The sequence below is a fragment of the Trachemys scripta genome, chromosome 6 (assembly GCF_013100865.1).
Source record: "Trachemys scripta elegans isolate TJP31775 chromosome 6, CAS_Tse_1.0, whole genome shotgun sequence".
NCBI classification, from domain to species: Eukaryota; Metazoa; Chordata; order Testudines; family Emydidae; genus Trachemys; species Trachemys scripta.
This window is the reverse complement of record NC_048303.1, coordinates 47710101-47735825: the sequence shown is the minus strand read 5'-3', so window position 1 is coordinate 47735825 and position 25725 is coordinate 47710101. Positions and strand designations below refer to the sequence as shown.

General features: G+C 40.7%; 1 protein-coding gene across 2 annotated transcripts in view; it reads right to left on the bottom strand.

Moving 5' to 3' along the window:
* RASGRF2 (Ras protein specific guanine nucleotide releasing factor 2) overlaps positions 1-25725 on the bottom strand; it is a 199173-nt gene that overhangs the window by 61761 nt on the left and 111687 nt on the right. Inside the window, exons 16-17 of one of the 2 annotated variants that reach the window (XM_034774092.1) lie at positions 18840-18968; positions 17419-17508 (exon numbers count right to left, since the gene is read on the bottom strand). In XM_034774092.1, coding sequence (XP_034629983.1) covers positions 17419-17508; positions 18840-18968 — 219 coding nt within the window. The remainder of the gene's footprint in view (positions 1-17418; positions 17509-18839; positions 18969-25725) is intronic. The other variant, XM_034774093.1, reaches the window with a different exon arrangement.

Here is a 25725-nt window from a genome sequence, read left to right as displayed (position 1 = left end):
CAGAGGTTGACAATAAGTGTCACCCCACCCTGGCATTTTGGAACCAGAAAAAACTGGGAGTAGAATCCCTGTCACAATGCAGCAGGGGAACTTCCTCTACAGCTCTCAAAGCTAGTAGGGACTCAACCTGCTCAAGGAGCAGTGTCTCGTGAGAGGGGTCCCTGAAGATGGTTGGTGTAGAGAGGGGTGGGAAGGAGGGATGGAGAGGAACTGTAAGGCATTACCCGATCTGACGGTGCTTAGGACCCAGCTGTCCATGGTAATCGAGTCCCAGACACTGTAAAAATGAGCCAGCCTATCCCAAACAGGAGGGGATAGGGATGGAGAGGTCACCACTGGATCTCTGATCTGGACATAGAAGTCTAGTGCTGGCTAGATGACGAGGGAGGGTTGGCTGGCTGGCTGAACCTGGAGCCAGAGGATCTCTGCCTCTCAGATCTATGACCCTTTCTTGGGTAATCCCGCTGCCTCACAGGACGGGAGGACTGGCTGAATAAAGCACTGCAAGCAGTATTACCATTGCTGTTGTTGACCATTATAGTGGTGTCTCTGTAACACCAGACATAAACTCCCAAGAATACGAAGTGGCCTTGGAATCCTTAAATGAGTGCAGAGTCTGGTCAGTTTTGCCAATTATCGAAAAGTAGGTCCTCAATAGTCTACTGTACATTGGGTGCAATGCCAAAGTTCTGCAGCCATAAGGCCCTCCTCATGGTTACAGTGGAAGCCGTACTTCTGGCTGAGGCATCTGCTGCAGCAAAAGGCAGGGCTGCTGCAGCAAAGACTTCACAACCAAACAGCCTTCTGCAACAAATGTCTTGAAGTCCTTCCTGGAGACTTCTCGCAACTTGCTGGCAAACTTAGATATGGCCATCCAGTTAACAAAATCATACTTAGAGAGCAATGCCTGTTGGTTTGCTACGTACAGCTGCAGGGAAGAAAAGGTATAAATCTTCCTCTCCATCAAGTCCATCTTCTTGGACTTTTTGTCCTTAGGATTGGACTAATATCTTCCCTGCCATGCCCCGTCATTTGCCACAATGACCACAAAAGAGGCTGGGGTCAGGTGGGAATAGAAGCCCTCAAACTCCCGCATGGATATGAAGTATTGCTTCTCCAAATGTTTCACCATGGGAGGCAATGAAGCCAGAGTACTCCAGCTCCAAGAGGGCCTCATTAGTTGGGAGAACTACTCTCCCTGGAGCAGATTCTTGGAGAATATTCAGCAGTTTATGTGTATTTTCCTGCAGGAATTCTGCCTGGATGTCCAAGGTAGCAGACATATGCCTCAAGGGATCCTGGTATGCCTTAAAGTCCTCAGGCATCAAGGGGAGGAGGAGCCTACCACAATAGAGTCATCTGGTGAGGTCAAGGAGTTGGTTCGCTGTGCCGATGACAGATCCTGCTCCTGGATTACAGGATCCTTAAGAATAGATGTGATTGCTTAAAAGGAACAGTGTGATAACTTACAACCACAGGCAATAAGCTGGCCATAACCTTCAGAGAGAATGCAAAGCGATGTGACTGGGATGTTTAAACATCTGGCTTGCCGCAGATATTGCAGTGTAAGGCAGGGAAATGTGCAGTCTTAAAACCTAGTCAGGAGGGAGTGAGATGTGGGTCTTCACCCAAGAGAGGTGACGGCTGGGAGCTGGCAGCCCAAAGTGGGTACCCGTTGTGGATCATGGAGGGGGAATACAGGTGCAATTACCCTGAAACTGAGATAGTGGGATCTACAATCTAGCAGACAAAGATATAATAAGGCCCAATGAAGCTAGACAAATTCAGACAGAAAATAAAGCATAAAATTTAACAGTGAAGGTAATTAACCATTGGAAAAAATTTACTTAGGGTCTTGGTGTGTGCTCCATCAGTGGCAATTTTTAAATCAAGACTAGATGTTTTTCTCAAAGATATGATCTAGTTCAAACAGGAATTATTTTGGGGAAAGTTCTATGGCCTGTGCTATGCATGAGGTCAGTCTAGAGGATCACAGTTGTCCCTTCTGGCTTTGAAATCTGTGACTCTAGATAGAAGTTTTTACTTATATTCATCACTAAAAGTATAATTAAGAATAGTTTGCCTCCGCACACATTTAAAAGAACGTTTATTTGACAAGTTAAAGATTTACATTTTTATCTGTTATATAATCTTACAGCAATAATTGGCCTTAGCACTTTTCCATAGGAGTCTGCTAGAGAGCAACCACTAATTGCCACTTGTAACAAATCTGAGTTGCTAAGAATTTCTCCTTCTCTTTCATTTCTTTGACTATAATATCAGGGTACTATAAACTGGCTGTCTGAAGTATTCCAGAGCTGGAAAAGAGAACCATTCATATTAGCTAAGAGAGAAAGAGAGTATAAAGATGAAGAACTTAATTTAAGGAACATGGACTACCGTGTCTAATCTATAATAGAATCATTCCTCTTCAGTAATTGTCAAATAAGCGTATTCTGGATCATAATTTGACGGTTCATTCAAGCTCTGTGAGGCTTGGAAGTAGGGATTATTAATTCTTAGCCCAGAGTTTAGGGCTACACCAGTTTAAGAATGAGACACATTTAAACCTCCATTACTCCAGCCTTTTTGTTTATATGTTTAGCACATAATTGCTGACAGGTTCAGCAATAGAGTTGTTCTGATGAATGGCTGTCAAAAAGCAGGAAAAATCAAGTCTTTCTGTCTTTTAATTTTACTATTATAGGTCCTCAGGATATGTGGAATCCTTTTGGTATGAGAACCATATTGTTGAAACTTTCATGTTTAACCTCTCGTGTCAGAAATAATTTCAAGTACGCATTTGACTCTTTTGCCAAAAGCCTCCATGGCAAATAGAAACTACTAGCAAATCAAGTCAAGGGATTCACACAAACCAGCTGATGAACGGTAGTATTAATTCATATGTTGTCACTATAGCTCTATTTACTTTTTGGAAAATATTTCAAAATTATAAAGAAATGGACTTTAAATGACTATTCTGAAAAAACTCTTGTTTTAAATCTCTGTAGTTAGAAACTTACTCTGTAAGGAATATAATGCAAAGGCTAAGCAGTCTGGGTCATTTTGAAACCAATCTGGCTGTAAACTAAGAGCTAAAGCCACAAAGGAGGCTTAGGCATGCAACACCTAACTCCAGGGATGTAGCCTCCCAATTCAATGGGTGTATTTTAGTTAACTGCCAATGGAGGGGCAGCTGGGCCATACCTGAGGAGGTGCTATGACCCCACGCTCCAGGTTGCAATGCCAGGAGCGGGGAGCCAGGCCCAGCCCCGTGGGACAAGAGTCGCTGCTGTGGAGCGACTTCTGTGGGCACAATTGAACCCATGCAAAGCCGCCGCTTCCTAACACCTAGGCACTTTGCTGCCTACTGGAATTCACAGCCCTGAGTTAGGTACCCAGGCTCCCCATGCATTGTATGGTGAGAGTTTGGCACCCAATAAAGAGATTCACAGAAGCCAGTATGCTGTGCGGGGAGCCACTGAAGCTAGCTAGGAGTGAAATGCGAAAGAAAGGGGCAGGACCTAAGGCCCAGATCCACTAAGGAACTTGGCCACCTAACTCCTATTGATCATGGCCTTAGGCATCTGACTGACAGGCTGGAGGGAGGGGCATATCTCCATTTGGGATTCTGTCCTGGTGTTGAGCATCTAAGCCAGATCAGCCCTTTCTCATGAAAAAACAGAGACTCCTATCCCGCTATAGCCAATAGCCCAGTGGTCAGAGCACTTCCATGTTCTAAAACCCCTGGTCTGCCTGTTTTGTAGCAGGGACTTGAAGACAGGTCACCCACATTGCAGGTGGGTTCCCTAACCACTGGCCTATAGGTTATTCTGTGCTAGGGCTCTCTCAATCTCTCCTGTTGAAGCTGTTCCACTTTGTATACATAAATATTTATTGGAGCAGGGATTTGAACTTTACCACTCCCACATCCCAGGCTACATCCAAGGTGAGTGCCAGAACTACCACATTGCAGAGTCAATTTCCCACATTTCCTCCCCTCCCCCATGAATATTTAAGTATTTATGCAACGTGGAAGAGCTTCTACAGGAGAGATTGAAAGACACCCACCCCAGAATACCCAACAGATTGGTGGTCAGGGCACTCATATGGAAAACCCATGCACAAGTCCACTTCCAAGCCAGGCAGAGCAGGGATTTGAACACAGGTTTCCCACATGAGTACTCTACCCCTTGCCTATTAGGTGTCCTAGGGCACATACACACCAGCCAGCCAGCCTGCCCCTGAAATGCCAAACCTGCTTGCCACGGCTGTCTTTTATGACAGTTAAATATTCTCAGAGCACCTCTATTGGTTCAGGGCCCGCAGGGAGTGCCTATTTTGAGAATCCAGCTGAAGCTTAGGCATAAATGATGGCTCTGAGCAGCTCATTCGTGCTGGGCACCATCAAGATTTAGGTGGCTTTGCACATGCCCACCATCAAAAACTTGGGCAATTATGGCCATTCAGATGCCTACAGAGTGAGGCAAAAGTTGAACAGGGCATGTCAGTGGCTCCTAGGGTGACCAGATCACCACACTAAAATATCGGGATACATTGGGGTATCATCAGCCCCGCCCACAGTCCATCCCCGCTCCTCCCACGCTCCAGCCCCACTCTGCCCCAGGTCCCGCCCCCACCCCACTCAGCCCCCCCCATGCGCCCTTCCTCATCCCCCGGCCTGCCGCTGGCTTGCTGCGTCTCTCCTCAGTTCCCCACCCACTGCTCGCCTCCCTGCCTGCTCGCTCGCCCACCCACCACTCACCTCTTAACCCCCCACCCGCCACTCACCCCTACGGCGCCGACTTCCTGTCTGCCGGGTGCTCACCCACCCCCCGCTTCTTCCCACCCCTGCACTGCCCTCACCCCACCCTCATTCCATCTCCTTCCCCCAAGTCCCCGCCCCTGCCCTGCCTCTTCTCTGCCTCCTCCCCTGAGCGTGCTGCGTACCCACTCCTCCCCCCTCCCTCCTGGAAAGTGCTAAGCGCCGCCAAACAGCTGTTAGATAGCGGGAAGCACTGGAGGGGGGGAGGAGCAGGGATACGGCATGATGGGGGGAGTGGGGGAAAAGGAGGCGAGAAGGGGGGAGCTTGGCTGCAATTTTTCCCCGTGGGTGCTCCAGCCCCGGAGCACCCACGGGGTCAGTGCCTCCCTCCCACTCACCTCCTCAACTGAATATCGGGACAAATGGCGTCCTCATCGTACATTGATCAGGACGCGGGACAAAGGGTTAAATATTGGGACAGTCCAATATAAGCCCTAATTGTAATATTTAACTATACTGAGAATTATGGTTATCCATGAAATTACTGGGTTAAAACACAAGAGCCACCATTCTTGAAAAAATTACTTTAGGATCCAAAGTAACATTATAATACAGCAGGCCAGATTTGAAAATGTGGCCCTTAAAATCTTAAAAAGAGGGTTGTTACAACATGAGAGACAGAAATAGATTTTCTTTTCTATTTGAGACATATTTTTTATCATGAGGCATATATCACAGAAAGAACCGTGAACTGAGGAAATAGTGTATTGTTAAAAGTTACTAAACAATGTGAAAATGTGCTAACAGCTGTAAACTGCTTCGGAAGCTTGTTATTAAAAATATATAACACACCTCAGGGAGGAAGAAAACAATGAAGATACTAAAACTCATTTTTGTACTAACGGTCAACAGTAATATAAATTGTATTTTTATTTTTAACATATTGGTAATAAAATGTTGGTTCGGAGAAAGTAAATAATATTGCTCACTTCTTTAATATACATAGAGGAACACATAGCAGAATAAAAAATATCTGAGTTTTAATCTACAGCATGTACTGGGGCAAATTTATCACTGGTGTAAGCAGTTGGCAAAAGCACTTAAGGCCAAATTTTCAAATGTGATTGCTTAAATAGCATACTAGTTGTTGGGTACATACACATTCACTTCAAAACCCAAATTTGCTTACAGATAATGCGATACAATGTTTAAATTTGTGTTTTTACATGTAATTATCTAGTTTCCAAGTTTGAATAGTTTGAATGATATTAAGGTGCAACCAACCACTTGTATTAAAAATGTGACCCAGGGCTTTCCTCCTCTCCCACCAATATCTAAACTGCTGCTAACATTTTAAGGACCTGATGGGAATTTCCTGGAATCTGCAGCTATTGGTGAAGAAAATATCTCCTCTCCGGTGGTAAAAGAATACTGAATCAGGAATTTATTCTATTATTCCTTTTTTCAATAAAGACTCAGGCTAAATTTTTCAAACCTGGTTTTAAGTTAGTTTCTTAAATCCATATATAGGCACTAAAATAAAAGTGTCCTGAATTTCAAAAGTGCTGAACACCTTGATTTTAGGTCCTGAAACTGTCCTAAAGATAAACGTATACTGACATAAGTCTTTTACAGGTCCAATAAATAGTAGAAAGGAATTTTTGAGCTATGTGGGGGGAAAAAAGGATTCAGCAACCCTGGACATTTGATTTAATTTGCTGAGAATTCCATGACCTTCAAATCTTTCACAAAGCTCTTCAGTTTATTTCTTCACAAGACTGAAATTATCTGTAGTATTATGGAGATAAGTTTGGTTACTGAGAATACCCCCCAGATCCATGCAAGACAGATTTGGCTTGAATTGTCTTAATTCAGACATCACATATTATTTTACTTCTTCATTCTTCAACTGTAACATAGGCTTTATTTTCTTACTATACAATCATTTGGTTTTGCTGATACAGACTAACATGGCTATCACTTTGAAACCTGACCCCTAATGTGTTGGGAAATTATTAGAGGATAAACTAAATTCTCTGTTCTTAAAGAGCCCTTCAACAAGTTCACATTTTGAAAGATTTTTACTTCCAAATTTTTGAGGAAAATTATTTTCTCAGACCAGCAAAATGGACCTTGACTCAGATATACAGAACTGGAGCCTCTATCCCTGTATATGCAGAAGTCTCGTTGACATAAATTGATAATCTCTGTGTGTAGGGATTGTAGTATATCAGTCCAGAAAACCACTGTATGTATCTAAGAACAGAATTTTCCTCTTACATTTTGTTTTAGATAAGAGAATAATAGGAAATAATTGGTGAATAAGCATAAAGACTGTTTAAATACAGAAAACATTAAAACAATCACATCTGTGATTATTACAGCATATCTTGTCTACATTTTATTTACTACAGCAACTATTTTAAATTATGTGTGAACTATGCTATGTGAATAATCACAAAGGTGATAACATGTCAAACAGTTGATACTTTCCTTGAATTTGTACTGCCAGCCAAATGTGTTTGCATATGCTCCTGTTAATTCTCTAAGTCCTTGGGGATCATCTAACATTTTTCTCCTGCTGATGTATCCCTGCATTTCAGTGAGTTTCCAGCTCCTCATTTTTAAACTAATCAGTTGTCATTGTCTAAGTTTTTACTATCAAATGCATGTTCCTAAGCATGCTGTTAAGCCACGCTGTCCTGTCATTCTTCGGCAATCTTACAGTATGATAAATGTTAACAGGTTCCTCCTAGGGGAATCTTCTTTTCTGTAACTATTTAAAATAAATGTTTAGTCAACTTAAATAAAGTACATCTGTCTACAAAACAAGGGGTAAGACAAATTCTGTGGGTACAGATAGCTGAGAGGGACCAACTGGGAGGCTGCAAGAAAGCCCAATCTTTTCCCTTAGGGGGATGCACTTCCAACATTAGCTAAAGGAAGTATTTTGCCTAATTCTTCAGCATTTTTCGCTAACAATGGAGTAAAGATTAAAAAAGAAGGAGAGGATAATTACCGAGAGCCAAATGTATCATTTTCAGACCATCTGTGAGTGGATGGTTAGCTGTCAAGCAAAGTAAAGAAATTGGCTGGCTGCACATCAGTCAGCAAAATCTCTGTATAAAAAAGTCCAGGTTTTAAATAGCTCTTATTATCAGCCCATAAAACAAGCAGCTCTATGGTAATATAAATAAACATGAATTATATAGGCAACATTTTTATCTCAAATTGGAAACAGAAAAACCCTCTCTTCTCCCTGCCTCACAAAGCTCATCATGGCTCACCTCTGCATGAGCCAAGTGTGAGGAAACCACTGAAGAGACCCAGAAAGGACTCACCTTTTTCCTTATATATATATATATATACACAGGTCATCTTCTGGGAGAAGCCAACTGCCTACATAAGGGCAGCAATTGCAACTTGCTAGGAACAGCAAGTGCTGTAAGCACAGGTGCCACTCGTGGAGATTATAGATCCTTCCATGCAATGCTCCTTTATGCTCCAAACAGCTTTCAGGCATATTTTCATCAGCTATAAAAGAGCTGGGCCTCTAATTTCTGAAACTGACTTTGACGTCTTGCATGATACCATAATGTTTTTGAGTTCAAACTAGGATTTATATGTAGTTTGGCTACTGGTATGACAGCAGCATGTGTTATTTGTTACAAAGGTGAACTCCAATTTTCTCTTCCAATTATAATTATAATTTTTAATTCAAAGTTACTGCTTTACAATAGCTGCACAGGGAGGTTCATTTAACCATTCAGATATCTAGAATTGCTAAGCAACAGTTTTGTTAAATTCAAACAGCTCCTGATTCAGGAACAAAAAATAGAAACCTATTCAAATTCATCACACAGTAGGTGAATGTCAAGGGGAAAGGAATAATGTTCATGGATGCTGAATTAGAAGAGAGATTCAAACAAATTAATTTTTATCTCTATTTTCATTTCTCCCCTGATTTTCCAGTGAAATTATCTTTTGGCAAAAGACAACACATGCACATTTCAGGGGAAAAGAGATTGAGGGTGGGGGTGTATAATGGAAGGGAAGATCTAACATTAACCGTGGCATCACCAGGATTCTATAATATCATAAAACACACAGAATATGCACTGCAGTTGACTGGTCATTGCTATTAGAATCTTAACATTTGCATTCCCTGACTTTTTAAATTATAAATGTGCAACCCTCAATATCCCCATTCCACAAGCTCACCTGGCAGCAGAGCTAGGTGAATAATGTAACTGATCATTTGTCATATAATTTCTTTAACAAAAAGACAATGTTAGCTGTCAAATTATTCAATAAATATGTTTTACCCAGCTCCACTAGGTGTGCTTAACCACACCTGCTGAGTCTGCACAATTGAACTGGAAATCTCATGAAAACATGCTCCAGGAGATTACTAGCAGTCACATTGTTTGTTTCTGGCTAGGACCAGTAATAAAAAACAACAACAACAAAGAATACATAACACTTCTAAATATTTCAGAACCCTGAAAGGTATTTGGTCTGAGCTTGATTTTGAAATGGGTGAAGGCTCAGGGGAGGACAACAGTTCTTAATTGACTGAACTGGTTTGGCAATCCCTAGTTAGGAACTTAACAATGAACAAAATAAGGTTAAGGTTAAGACCGCCTTCGTACTCCTCACAAATGGTCTCCATGACACAGGGCTCAGTCGTGACACTTAACTCATGAGTAGCAATCCAACTGGCTTCAATGAAAGTACTAGCATACATATAGGCAACACAGGATCTTTGTTTTTTGTTTTTTTGAGGCCAGGACTTTAAAAAGATACAGGTTTCAAATAGGTCTTCTGCTAAGCAGAAAGGCCTATTAGAGTTCAGGAGAAGCAGTTTTTGAGTGCAAACTTACTGTCATCACTCTGACATAATGGCAACACTTATGTTTTTTTATCCAGCTCCAAAGATTAACTAGAAAAAGGCCACTATTTTCTGGTTTCAGTTTCGCTATGAATATTTTTGCACAGTACTAGAAAAATAAAAACCCACTTGCTTATACGAACAAAGATTCTCTTTGTCTCTGTAGACAAAGATTTTTATGTAAACATGGACATGATAAGAAACACTAATTTATTCATTATAACACTTCCATGTATCACATAGGCATCTGCCCACTGTAGACCTTACACAGCCCCAACCATATAGCATAATCATTTCCTCACAAGATTCAGAAGACTTTGCAAATCCTTTGCTGTCTCTTCTCTCATAATATAAAAGTAATGCCCACAATTTACACCAGCCAGTTTACTAACTGTCCCAATGACTGATGTGGGACCCGTATGTGATACAACACGATGACACAATGTCACACTGCCACTGTTGCACTTGGCAGCAGGGAGATGTTTTATTTCCTGAAACTTCCCCCAATGTCCCCTTCAGCCTCTAGGGAAATTGTACTTTTCATCCGTCTACAGCAAATATAGTTGAAAAAAAAAATAGTACCCTATTGGCCTGCAGTGAGGTATGCTCAGAATTTGTGAAATACTACAAGTGACCAAAGGAAACGTGGAATGTGATGCAATACAGGATCTACAACTGAGAAATCAATGCAGTCTATTGGAAAACATGCATCTTCATTAGTCTGTATGTACATCTCTAGATGTACTTGAATTTTAACAAGTTGAATGCAACTGGCAGCAATATATAAAGCTAAGGTGTCCCCTCTAGACACACTCATATATACAATATTACTCTGTTCAGAGGATCTATTTTGGACCATTTGGCACAAACTGTGTCACTCAATTGCTACAATTAGTGCTTGTGCCAGAACAAACAAAAGAAAACAAAAATATTATCACATTAGGGAGATGGCTAATGGTTTCATTGATCATAAAATAATAATGCCAGTCACAACCTGAAAGGGGGTGTATAACACTCATCAAAACCTTATGTTAAACTTGATTATGCTAATTATAAACATTTAATTATATGGTCAGTCTTAATTAGTTTGTACTTGATTTACCTGAATGGAAAGACCTAAATGCTACCCAGTGGAATAATATGTAAATCTAACTGAAATTTAGACTAATAAAAGTTTGCCAACAACTGTAATGTGAATCAAGCATGACTAATTATAACGGCGGTGTCAAACACCCAGCTCAGAGGATGGATCTAACCCAACTGAAGTATTTACCTATGAGAGATTTCATTTCTAAAGACATAAGCTTTCATTTAAAAAAAGTAAATGTCTAGGTTTTATTGCTGAAAAAAAGAAATGTTCCAAAAAGAGCTAAATGTGAACAAGCCAAAACTGATGTTAAGTTGTCTTGATGTGTTTCCAGACTTCCTGAAACAGGAGCTCTCAGAGACGTGAACCTCCCCAATTCATCTCAAAGGGACAGTGAATTTTAAGATTAATACTGACACTTTAAGAGCCAGATGTTCAAATAATGCCCAATGGTATGACAACATTATGCAATTACCATTATTATGTGTACAGTTTAGGAAATCGTATGTACAAATGGCCAAATAAACAAAGGACAGAAACATAGATGGTCCTAAGTATCAGAGGGGTAGCCGTGTTAGTCTGAATCTGTAAAAAGCAACAGAGGGTCCTGTGGCACCTTTGAGACTAACAGAAGTATTGGGAGCATAAGCTTTCGTGGGTAAGAACCTCACTTCTTCAGATGTCTTGCATTTGAAGAAGTGAGGTTCTTACCCACGAAAGCTTATGCTCCCAATACTTCTGTTAGTCTCAAAGGTGCCAAAGGACCCTCTGTTGCTTTTTATAGATGGTCCTAAAAGTGTCTAGTATTACATTTTGATCCCACTGAGTGATTCTGATATAAAAACAACTTACTAACTAAAAGTTTAGTTATTATACAAAGACACATATTCTGTTCTGTAAGAGCCATATTCCACTCTCATCCTTTGTTATCAGTGGGAAATTTGCTATGGATGGATGGTAGTATATGGCCCTAATTTTGTACACCAGGCCCAAAAGCCATAATTTAAAATGGAATTAGGCCCCTTCTACAAACTACATATGACTCCGCTGGACCATAAGATATAGAACATGTAGGCTCTGTTGGGTGTGTTGATAACAATGAAAACTGGGCAGACACAGGTTTTCAGCAGCATTGTCTCAGAGGAGCCATGAGGTGGATCTTTCATTGTACATTCTGAAGTGTCATGTTCCATCTCAAAGGGAGTTGACTGCATTTAGCTCCTACCAGCCTCAGCTAGCTGATTAACAGAGTAGCTTTTGTATTTTCTCTGAAGAAAATTTTTCATACCTGCTAAAGATAATATGACTGCTTATGCATTTAGTTCATGTAAGCAGCAGAAAAGTGGAGGAAGGCAGAGCACTCTGCAATGAAGAAGAGGTGAGCTGATGGTCTTTCGTTTTGCAAAACCAAAACCAAGGGTAATTCAGATTCATATTGCATTTACCAAACCACAAATACTCATTGGTAAAAATAAAAGGTTCTGAGTTTTGCTTCTTTCTACAATATAGATTTGTAGGGAAGATTTTTCTAGAGACTTTTCTTAATACAGGTTATGACATACTTGTGACAGGATGTAAGAACAGACTCATGATTCTGTCCCAGAATTCGGTGTCTTTTTGGAAATGTCTACTCTGCAAGTGAATGTGTGATTGTAGCACAGGTAGGATACCCATGCAACTTTAATCTAGCTAGCAAGGTATGTATACGTGGCGGAATGGACTTTAGTGTGGGCTAGCAACCAAAGTATATACCCAGAACCCTGGATGGCTTGTATTCTGGTTGGTAGCCCATGCTGTCAAGGCCCTCACAATAAGTCACCTTGTTCTTGTGAAATAATGGTATGTTTTCTACAGTAAATATCAGTACTAGAAGGAGCCTTGGAACATTTAGCTTCTTGAAAATAATGGCCTATGTGACTTTGAAGAGGACTTTGAACAGGGAAAAATGAAGCTAACAAGGATATGAAGAAACTACATGTGAACCATTTTGGCTGAGATAAGCATATACATTCAGCTCACTTTACATTCAATTTATTTTAATTTATCCAAACTTCTTAAGGCTCAAAATCTCAAAACAATGTATTAGTATGATTTCTAGTCCCCCTAGTTTCCTTCAAGTAGGAATTAGTGCATTTCTCAAAATATTCCTAATATTTCTGTTGAAACCAGCTGAAACCAGGATATCTAGAAGAATGAAAAAAATATAATGGGAAAATGACAGGAAAATTTTGGCCCAAAATGTATGTTTTGTCAAAACGAGTTCTCTTAACACTTATGTTCAGTTGAAATGGTTTAAAGATAAAATACTCCACCATTAAGTTTAGTTGTTTTTCTTCGACATGTTGTTTAAAACAAATCCTTATCACAGCAGAGCAGAAGCCACTATGTTTGCCTAACTCGCATGAAGTGTATTTTTTTTGTTCGCTATTTATAAAAACAATATTGCTTTATTTGGCTACATTTGTATCAACCAAATTAACATTATTAGAGATTTTAACTGTATTTTGAATATCTTCCAGTTTCCTATAGAGAACCTACATGCTTACTGCATCAAAAAGTATATTGTCCAACAACAGAGTGTACATTTTCTGCTAATACACACCCAAAGGTATCTTGCTTCTTTAAAAATCGTTGTATGATATTCTTACTGTATCAAAGAAACATCTCAAGATCAATGTGCAATAGAGAGAAATAGGACACAAAATAAAAAGCCAAGAAAAAAAACAAACAATAACACTGAAAAAAAGACTTCAGAAATTGAAAAACAAGGAAAATTCAGAAATTCCAGTAACCCCAATACATATTAACACTGGGATAATAATACTTCCTACATACGAATACTACTACTTAGCATTTGTATAGTGCTTGCCTTCTCAGGGCAATGTATAGATGTTAACAAATTCATCATTGTAATCCTAAAAGAGTAAATACCTGTATTATTATTCTCATTTTACAGCTAGGGAAAGACAGAAAGGTGCAGTGACCTACCCATGGTGGCAGAGCCAGGACTAGAATTTAGGACCCTCTGACTCCCAACCATGTGCTCATTCCTCCAAACCACATTGCCTTCTAAAAATGAAAAAAGAGAAAGAAAGTAGAAAAAAAGGACTTATATGTCTATCACTGTTTACTTCCTTCCAGTCACCCAGCCTTGCAGTTTGGTGTCTTAGACCTGGTTACACTAGAAAATTAGGTTGGTTTAACTACATTGATCAGGGATATGAAAAATTCACACCCCTGAACAGCGTTGTTAAGCCAACCGAAGTCCCTGTATAGACAGCGCTTGGTCAAAGAAAGAATTCTTCCATCAGCCTAACTACTGCCTCTCGGGGAGATGGATTACCTACGCCAAGAGGAGACACCCTCCTATTGGCATAGGAAGTGTCTACACTGAAGTGTTACAACAGTGCAGCTGCAGCAGCAGCAGCACAGATGTGCCGCTGTAGCATTCTAAGTGTAGACAAGCCCTTATTCAATCTCCTCTCTACTTTTCACCCCGCATCCAGCCTGTTGATAATACCTACTTGTTCTTCCTCTGAAATATGTGCCAAATCCTCCCCTTCCTTTCACCCCACTTCCAAAACCTCTGTCAAGGCCCTTGTTATCTCTCATCTTGAATACTGCAATCTCTTCACTAGCATTCACAACTACAGTAACTCCTCACTTAACAACCCAGTTATATTCTTGAAAAATGCAACTTTAAGTGAGACGATGTTAAGTGAATCCAATTTCCCCATAAGAATGAATGTAAATGGCGGGAGGTTAGGTTCCAGGGAATTTTTTTTCGCCAGTGTGACTCTCTATACCTCGGGGGAACACCCTACACCCTTTAATGTTTTCTCCTTGAGGAACTGCCAGCTCTCCTAAATTCATTTTTCCCTTAGATTTTCTTCCCATCTAAAGGTTGAGTGTTTGACTTTGCAAACTTCATATTATTTTAATATATTTTTAAAATAATAAATTAACATTAATTTGGCAAGCGCTATGTGTGACACTCTGTACCCCAAAGCAACACCCTGGCACCCGCATATTAACCACTATCATATAATTGTGATATGTTTTGTACAAAGTATACCTTGTGAGATATAATTTTAAAAGTCTTGATCTATTGAACATTAATATCCTGTTGAATTGTATGTGCTATCATTGTATGTGGAGTTATGAAGTTTTGCTATGTGTATGTTACTAAAATATGTTGTGAAATTGGAAACACCCACAACTAGTCTTTCAGGTACAACAACGGGGCAGCCAGACACTGAAGATGGCCCATTACATGGAATACACACTCACAAGGACTACCCCAGGAACTGTATACAATGGAGACCTCTCAGAGACACATGTAGACAATGGAGACTGCTTGGCTTAGGTCATAGCAAAAGATCTTTCCAGTAAGCTGGAGGAAACTATAAAGAAGGGGAAGTGACATCATCATTTGTCCTGACTCCCTTCACAACACAACACCTGGCTACATGTCTGGAGAACAATGACTTTGAATGAGGGAGGTGGTCCCAGGCCGGAAAGGAGAATCCCGGTTTGTGTATACCATCAGGGTGAGAGACTGCTTCATCCAAATCCTGTCTAATTTATAGAACTGAGATTGCGATTTTACTTTTATTTCCTAGGTAACCAACTTTGATCTGTATACTTATTACTTATAGTCACTTAAAATCTATCTTTCTGTAGTTAATAAATCTGTTTTATATTTTACCTAAAACAGTGGGTTTAGCTTGAAGTGAAAGGGAAATTTACTCAGGAATGAGAGCTAGGGCATGTCCTCTCCACATTGAGGGACGGGTGGACTGGGTAATAAACTTAATCTGGTCAGGCTTCTGACCAGGGCAAGATGATACAGCTCTGAGGTCCTAGCCTGGGGAACTGTGGGGAACTGGCTGGAGCCTCTCTATTGTTGGTTCATAAATGGCTAGAAGAAGCATTCAGGTAACTCATCTGGTTGTGTCCCTGCCTGTGGATGGCTGTGTACGTGAAATACCTGGATGGGTTTGCAGCTTGTCACAGCATCACAGTGTGAGAGGGAGCCCAGGTTGGTGAGACAGAGGGCTCAGCGGTACCCCAGTTCCAGTTCCAGCAGTACCCCAGGGAACCCATCACACCATGCTATTGTGATTATTTAATTCCTGCCAGCATGTTTTTGCCAACACTCATACAAGTTACACATAAAGTTGACTCAGGGGTTTAAGCTTTGCTTTCAAAGTTTTCAAACTCTGGAAGTCTAATGTACTTGCTCACCTCGCGACAGAAACCTACAGATCTTTCCCTACAGATTCCCTGATTCACTCTTTTCTTGTCAGTTTTGCTGCATTACCTTTTCTTTAAAAAAGAAAACAACTGGTCCTCTTTTGGAACCAAAGTAAACACCACAAAATAGTATTTAATTAGCCTGACACACGCAAAGTATTTTCTTCTTTCCAATATACAGAGTCTGAATAATCTGAAATGCCCACATTTTATTGTATGCTTTTACATTTTACTTTCTTATGTTTTCTTTATGTGCTTTTATAATGCAGAGCCAAAACTAACAAATCTATATTTGTTTCAAATCAATTGGCTGTATTGGGAGCGTTAGCTATAATTGTTTTTAGTGTGATATGTTTGTATTTTGAGAACATTTTTTCTACATGTTGGGATTAATTTTTTTTTAAAATATGTTCCTTTGACCAGCACAAATGTAGGAGCTGGTTCTGACAGGCAGAGAACTCTTGTATTTCCAAAGAATTTGCTGGTATCCAGCATCTGGCTCTGTCAGGCTCGTAATGATCGTGAAACTGAATATAGACAGATTATGGTCTTCCAAAATCACAAAAGGAGATTACATGGTGATAATGTAGAGAAGCCGATCAATGTTCATCACAGAAATTAATTTAGTGTGAAGTGTGTTCTGTCTTCAGTGTGTGAGGACTTTGAACAAATAACTCCGATCAAACAAACCATCACAACTTTACACATTAGTACCTGATCAAAAGCTTACTGCAATCGGTGGAAACAATGTCACTGATTTCAATGGGCTTTGTATTATTGCTTTTAAACCCAGGATTTCAAAGTGGTTTACAAACAGTATATGTCACCACTCTGCAAAGGAAGCAGATATTACTTTACAGCTGGATAAACCACAAAACTTAGACAAACTTGCTCTTGGTTACACCAGCGTTTATCCAGAGTAACTGCATTGATTTCAGTGGATCAACTCTGGATTTATGCTAACATTATGAAGTGTAAAATTTAGTTCAGAGAAGTTAAGTGATATGCCCAAGGGCACAGAGTAAGACAACAGTGAATTTAGGAACAGAACCTAGGAGTCCCTGAATTTCAATATTTCATCTACTCATTAGACCAAAGAGTCTTTCTTGGGAAATCTACAGACCTACGTACAGTTAGTCAATTAGTTAGACAAATAAATCCTACACACAGGGATGGAAAACTAGATCTGTTCCATCCACCTTCTTCAGTACTGTCAAGCGTATCTAGTATGTCCTGATCATCTATAGATCCCAATGGAATCTCCATTCAGAATGGAAGCCTGATTATTCTAGGGAATCAAATACCCAGGAGATTAAAGGAACAAACCAGTGACTATTTAAAACTGGGATGAACATGCTTGTAGGACAGCTTTACCTGTTGAGAACCATCTACATTTTTCTTGCACTAAATTGTTCTCACCTGGTGGACTCCCATGCCCTGCTGCAGCTGTAGCAATAGCAAATGCAGAAGCAGGAGAAACAGAACAGTGGCTGTTGTCAGCAGTCTGTACTGTAAGGAACAGACAAATAAAGGTCAACAACTTGTATTTGGTTTTAGCTTTTTTTAAAAAGTATATCAATGTTCATATTCTCCACTCCCCCAGCACACACGGTAAAGAGTGAATATACAATACTTTTTTTCATAAGCATGCTTACTTATGTACATATTTTATGTTCTCAATGAAAAGGGGCAGAATATTAAAAATATATTTGTCATTTTATTTTTATCACCTGATCACAATAATAAATAATACTGTTTAACAAAGTGTATGGTGGTGCCAATATGAAGAAAAAAGATTAACCAAACAAAAATGAAAGTTATGATACAACTGCTTAAAAATAATGGTGCCAAAGTAATAGAAGTATGGTTAATTTACTTCTCAATCACATCATTTTCATTAGCCAGCCCAAACAAAGTAAAAATTGATATTATTTTGAACAAGATTTAAGATTTCCCCCTGGTTGTTAACTAAAATTAGCAGAGCTTTGCAAAACTTACTGGTATCACTTTGCAAGAAGTTTTGTGAACATCTCCTCTGATTTCCATTCAAATGGTTTTGCTTTGCATTTCCAGAGTTTTCAAACCAAAAATTCTGACACATAACCATAAACCATGCCAAAAAGTAAAGTTTGGTGTTGGCTTAAAATGAATATGAAATATTTTCATAAATTATTAGTGATTACTGGGGAGGATTATATTTGTGGTATTTTTCCCCCCAGACAAAATAGTTTGCTTACAATCTAGATTTCAAGAAAGGGCAACATTCTAAATATTTATGGATACAGCAAGTAGTTCTGTTAGTAATTCGAAAGAGCCATGTGAGAGCTATTAGAAGATCCACCTCTTGCTTTTCCTCTTCAGTTGAGTAATTTACTCAATACTGGAATGAATAATCTGATACCATCTGTAAATGTTCAGTGCCACACATGGAGGAACAGACACAGTCGTTTCCCATTAACAGTAATGGGAGTTGTGTATCTAATCATCACATATGGTACCCAAAATGTGCCCCCATAATAGCTCCTGCAAATCTGTTAAAATCTTGAGAATTCATGTAAGAATAGGATTGAGTCAATATTATTCCTGAACTAAGGTACATCCTGTTCCAGATATTACAGATCATTTCAGCACTTCCTAACTCCCAGGATGCTTTTCATTCTCTTGTTATTAATATGCCAATTAACTAGAATACTGTTATTCACATTTTGCCTGCTTTTTTACATCTGAGAAATAAGCAGAGACACAAACTAACCACATTATTTAGAAAATAATCTTTGTAGGTAATTAAAAAGGAATTGGAAACACATAACTTGGTCTCCTTCCAAGGCAATGTTTCTTACCTCCTGGCTGACGGTAGCGGAGATGTCGTGGAGTTGAGGGGGATCGACATGGGGAAAGATCAGGTGTCTCGACAGTCGAGGTGCTTTCAGGAATTGTCCTGTCCACTGACACAGATTCTAGAACTGCTGCTTTAAAACACCATGAATGTTAGTACAGAGGTTGCTATGTTAGTACAGTGGTCACCATTATTTCCATAATTTACAGCCCATTAAATGTGTAAACATTATTTTCAAATATCAAGAGATCTAAACAACAGTGAAACAGCTTTAAGATCTGAAGCTATTTCCTTCCATTTTTCAATGAAAAAGGCTCTTTTTTAAGCACACAGTTTGTACATAAAGTGGCTCATTTCTGAGAGATGATTAGAATGTCTGGAAGAAGCTTGTGTCTTGACACTCCAAGTTTATGAAAAGCGCAGAGAATAGCAAGGTTATAATGGATCAAACATATAAAGATATACCGTAATCCTAATAATATGCAAGTAGAGCCTGATGCTTCCCTCTGTGAAGTCATATATTTTGTTTCAATGATGGTAGTAAGATCAGATCCACTATATAAAAAGTACATTATACCAATATTTACAATTTAAACCTATTTAAGCCCCATTTAACAAGTATGAAAAAGTTAAAATTTAGTCTCTTTTATATTTTGCTTTATAGTATTCCTTCTGTAAGCTGACAGTGCAACTTCTTTGAGAAGGCTCAGCAACAATATTCCTCTGGATAGAGGTAAAGGACTCGGAAAATACCAGGCAACTTCACAGGTACCAATGACATAACTGTAACAAAGCCTGTAAATAAAAACTTAATGAAAACCATCAAGTGCTAAAGTGTCCTTTTTAAAAACAGCCCTGTCATGATTTTGCATGTCCTTAAGCAGACTATCCAGGGGAACATAAGCATGGTATGGATAGTTTAAATCATAGGATTCACATATCAAGTGTGAGAAAAATATCTTTAGTAAGTCATTATATATAAAATCACAAAACTGCCTACTAATACAAAACTGAACAGCACTGCAGAACTCATTACTCCATTGAGTAAATTAATGTCCATAATGGTAAGCTGGCAGAATGACGTGTGCCCACACGAAAAATAAAAAATATCTACACACCTACAAATAATGCTTCTCTACTGCATTCTACAACAGACTTGGGAAAACTGCTACTCTTACAACACAAACACTGTACTATAAGTTTTAAAATGAAATTGTCTACACCAGTAGGCAGATGTGCAGAAAAAGCATTTGGACAGTGGAGAAAATTTCTCTTTAGATGATAAATGGACCATACCCAAGAAGAAATAAAAAACAGCATTGACTTGGAAATTGAATTTGTACAGCCAAATTGGATTCATATTAAGTCTGCTTTTTGGAATCGTAGCAGATGAGTAATGAAGCCAATTGATCCTAGATAACTACTTATCACTTGTTAATGGTCTCTTTCTTATGCAGAAAACTTATGTTAAGGAAATAACAGGTTAGTACTTTGTATTCCTACCACTGCCACCACTCTAAGGCTGGGTATTTTTTATTCCCTTTCCTTACACTTTCCAGACCTCTGACAAAGGGTACGTCTATACTACAGGCTGGATCAGCAGGTAGTGTTCAATGTATCGGGGATTGATTTATCGAGTCTCGTATGGAAACGATAAATCGATCCCCGAATCGACGCCCATACTCTACCTCGGCAGGAGTAAGTGGAGTCGACGGGGGAGCCGCTGCAGTCGACTCGCCGCCGTGAGGACGGCCAGGTAAGTCGAACTAAGATACTTCGACTTCAGCTACGCGAATAGAGTAGCTGAAGTTGCATATCTTAGTTCGAACCCGCCCCCGCTAATGTAGCCCAGGCCTAAATGACTCTCTCTGGTGAAGAGTGCTAGATACAGTTTCCTCCAAAATCTACCAGTGCAAGTCCTTCAGTTGTCTGGCTCCCAAATCCATAGGTGTTGCAAGCACTGCAAAAAGAGAAATTTAACAGATTTAAAAGTTTTATTAAAGCTAATGTTAAAAATATTATATAATACATAGGTTGAGAAAAGAGTGTCTGTACATCTGGGTATAGTGCTTGGATTATCCACAAATTCAAAGTTTGTTTTTAAAGTCATAAGACACATATAGTGCATAATCAGCAATAACCCAAATTTAGGTGAATGAATTTAAGAATACAGTTTAGATATTTAGGTACATTGGATGCATTCGGGTACATTACTCATGAAAAAAGTTATACAGAGAGTTGGTGGCAGAAAGCAAAATATATCAACGAGTGAAGACTGTCCCTGAGTAATTGAGAATTTAGGATAGGTTGTTCATTTAGAGAAAAAAAACAGTCCATCAGGAAAGTATCTGAGCTACTTCTCCAATTGCGCTTCTCATCAGCACTCCAGCTCATCCCTCCTGGTATTGCTGATGTCCGGTGATGTGTTCTATGTAGATGTCCCTCGTCCACCTGACAGAGTCTGACACCATGAGTTGCCGCATCAGCCAAGTGTAGTGTTGATCGACTCTACATTTTCTCAGCGCTTGCTTGTTACTGGGGTCCCATTCGCCCAGGGCTCCGACGATCAGCGCATGTGTTTGGACTTCGTAGCCCCTAGCTCTCAGGGTGTCGGCCAGAGGGGCATATTTCTCCACCTTTCGAGATCGGGTGTCGTGGAAATCCGGGGTCCTGTTTTCGAAGTGCACTGTGATGTCCACCATGATGATCTTCTTCCGGTCCTCGTTGGTGGTGACGATGTCCAGTCGCAGTTGGCTGTCGGGGAAGGTGGCAAGATGAGGAAACTGAAGCTAAGTCTGCAGATACACTGCTGGGAACAAGAAGACTCCTGCAGGGCCCTGATTCAGCAGGGGGAAAGTGCACAATGCAGGAGAAAGCTCTCCAGGCAGGGAGGCCTGGGAGTAGGGTGACCAGGCAGCAAGTGTGAAAAGTTGGGAGTGGGGGAGGGAGGGTAATAGGCGCCTATATAAGACAAAGCCCCAAATATCGGGACTGTCCCTATAAAATTGGGACATCTGGTCATCTTACCTGGGAGAGACCCTGCACAGGAAGCAGGCAAGAGACTGACAGACAGACCCTCAAGAAGGAGGAGGATGTGCCCAGCTGAAACTGGGGTGAAAGCTGCATGAGTCTGTGTTTTGTTTTGAAAGACTTTGTATTGGACTACTGGGAAAAAATGAACTAGGCTGGTGGCACCTGAGGACTAAGTGGGATCCCTTCTGGGAATTGTTTGGAGTGCTTTGTGAATTGTGCCTTTTTGAAAGACACCTGAAGAGATAGGACAGCCTGACAGGCAGGATGCAGCACAGCAACGTCTGTCCATGAAGGGTGCTCAACAGGCAATCAGAGGCCACACTGCTACACTCTGCAACATCTCATTTTCTGGCATTATATAAGAATAACCCATACTTTACTGTTTTAATGTGTAGTGTATAATAGGAATAATATATTATATCCATCTAGGACAGCAGCTATTTTGTGTATAGTTCATTCTACACTTTGTGCCAGATTCTACAATCCCAATGGGGCTATCCTGGTATAAGAGAGAAGAATTTGGTCAACTGTACATAATAAATACTATATTTATGTATTCTAAGAGTATGTTGTGATGAAACAAATCTTCCACATTATGAAATGTATGTTAATGTCCAGCCTATAAAGTACGTAAATAGAGCTCTATAAAGATTTCAGTTGAGAATTGAACAATGATGATCTAATATAATTCCTAACAATGATTTAGTAACAAAATATAATTAAAGAATGAGCTAAAACATTGGCTGACATACACTACTACACTGCTGAGGTGTGAAATTGGTATTAAGGGACTTAATTGTTTGAGGAGTTCTCTCTGATGTGAGATACAGGAAATGTATACACTAAACAATATATAAAATGGAATAGACTGCAACCATTCACCTTTAATATAGAACCCAGGCTACTCATATCAAGAACCTGCATTCTACATGGACAGAACCCACTGTAGAATTCCACATAATGCTAATTAGCAACAAAGATTCCTAATCCTCTTCTGCTTCTGATGTCTGAGATTCTGTGGCTCATTTTGGCTTGGAATCATTCCAGAACCATTTTTATTTTGAAAGCTGCAGAGTAGACCTTAAATCTAAGGCCTGGTCTACACTACAAACTTAGGTTGACATAAGCCACATTAAGTCGATCTAAAAATGTATGTGTCTACACTACTGAGTCCCTTCTGCCGACCTAAGTGGCCTGTAAAGTTGACTTCTGTACTCCATGTCCGCAAGAGGCGTAGCGCTTGATTTGATATCCACAGGTCGACATGGGAATAGTTTAGACACTGTGTTGTGTAATTTGAATGAATTGACCTCCAGGAGGTGTCCCACAGTGCTCCACTGTGGCTGCTCTGGAGAGCACTTTGAACTCCACTGCATGTCAGCCAGGTACACAGGAATCAACCACTTTCCTGTTAAAGCCCCGGAAACTTTGGAATTTTGGAGATCTTGCTAGCACAACTGCTCATGGAGACTCCAGGCCGCACATATGCTCCAGCATGGAGTTCATAGGAGGTGATGGATCTTATTGTTGTGTGCGAAGAAGAGTCTGTGCAGGAAGAGCCCTGATCCAACAGAAGAAATGCTGACATCTATGCCAAGATCGCGCGGGGCATGGGGGAGAAGGGCTATACCAGGAACATGCAGCAGTGCCGCATGAAAATAAAGGAGCTGTGTCAAGCGTACCAGAAGACAAGGGAGGTGAAGAGTCATTCTGGTTCTGCCCCACAGACATGCCGCTTTTATGAGGAGCTGCATGCAATTCTCGGCAGCGATCACATCACTACTCCAAAATGCTCCATAGATACCTTCCAGAAGCCCCAGGCGACCTCAAGCAACGAGAAGGACATGGTTGATGAGGAAGAGGAGGAGGAGAATGGGAGGCAGGCAAGCAGAGATCCATTCTTCACAACAGCCAACAACTATTTAAACCTGGAGCCCATCCCATCACAGGACCAGTTGGCGGGGGAGCGTGATGTCAGGGAAGGCACCTCTGGTGAGTACACATTTCCAATCAGACTGGACATGCTATTATTTTTTATGTTTAATCTGAACAAAAAAGTAGGTGTAGTGGGTATCGGTGGCCACTCCAGCTACGCAGAGGTGCTCTCCGAAAAAGACTGTTTATGTGCATGGGGATGGCCTGGGAATCCTCCATGGAGATCTCTAGGAAGCTTTCATGGAGGTTTCTAGGATGGGCTGCCTTATTTCATCCACCACAGTGGGACAATTTCCCACACCACTCCAGTATTAACTCTATCGGCATCATTGCAGCACACAGCATAAGGACCAGGTCTGTACCAGATGTTTGCAACATCTGCTCCCTTTCGCCTCTGTTACCCTCAGGAGAGTGATATCGCATAGGGTCACCTAGGGGAAACGGGAGCAGTTTTCAATGCTAGCCCTTAAACCGCAAACAATTCAACAAGTAATATGACCCGTTTGGTGAAATCTGGATCACACAACCAAGCTTTCCTAAACATTCATGGTTGTGGTTGGAAGGGATCACCGTGAATTGCAAGCAACATTGATAAAAAAAGGGGGGAGGGTGCCGCCATCCTCTTTGTCTCCCTTCCCCCTCCCCCAATCCGGTGTCGCTTTTGTAAAAAACAAACTATGTGGGGGGACTTTACACTGGTGCCTGACTTCAAGCACCATCCAGGTTGCTAGGGGAAAGGGGGCTTTTCTCAAGTTCCAAACTTTGATCCCAAGGATGTCTTCACAAAAACAGGAGCACAAGACCTCTCGCCCATGCCTCATGGCCTTACTCACCACGGCTGGAGCAGCAAATCGACTCTTGCAATAGCCAGCAGTTGTGATTATGTTGTGGCTTGCAGTGAAGTGTATTGAGGGTTTTTTTTTTAATAAAAAAAATTAACGTTGCACCAGAAACAATGTATGCATTATTAATGTTACCCTTGTGCTTTGCATTTCTTGCAGCTGAAACCTTGTCCATTGGTGCATTCTCCACACCAGGACAGAGACTTTCCCAGACTAGAAGGCAGAAAAAGAAGATTCATGAGGACATGTTCAATGAGTTAATGCACACCTCTGAGAGTGACAAGATGGAGCTCAGAACATGGAGGATTACACTGTCCGAGAACCTGGACATGGACAGGGAGGACAGGAGAGCATGCAGGGAACAAGAGCATGCCACGCAGGAAGAGATGCTCAGGATTATGAAGAAGCAATCAGACATGTTGAGGCGTCTGGTTGAGGTTCAAGAAAGGCAGCTGGATGCTAGAGTCTCTCTGCAGCCTATGCTGAACTTGCTGCCATCATTGCCCAGTTCTACATCCTCCTCCCCCAAACATCACATGAGGTGGGGGTGACAATGGCGGAATGTTCGGTATCACTTGCACTCAAACCAGGGGAGGGTACAAGGACCAGAAGGCGCCCATTCCCACACCTTAATTGTTATTGCAGTGCATCTGTAAGCAAGCTTGCCTTGTTATCAGCCCTTTTGCCCCATGTTATCTTACTTTCCTCTGCTGTCTCTGTGTGTTTGTGTGCATAACAAAACTTAAAGGATTGAGGAGAAAAGGCTCTTTATTCATTCCACACACGGTAGTTGGTGGGGTGGAGTTTACAGGGGGGAAAATGCAATGGAGAGGACAGTTTGGTAAGGAACAACACAGATAAGACATTACTCTGGCTCATTGCTGAAACTGGTTTTCAAAGCCTCACAGAGACGCAGAACCCCTCAATGTGCTCTTCTTATTGCCCTGGTGTCTCGCTGCTCAAAATTGGCTACCAGGCAATCTGCCTCAACTCCCCACCCCGGCGGAAACTTTTCTCCGTTTGTTTCACAGATATTATGGTGCACACAGTACGCAGCAATAACATTATGGATATTTGTGG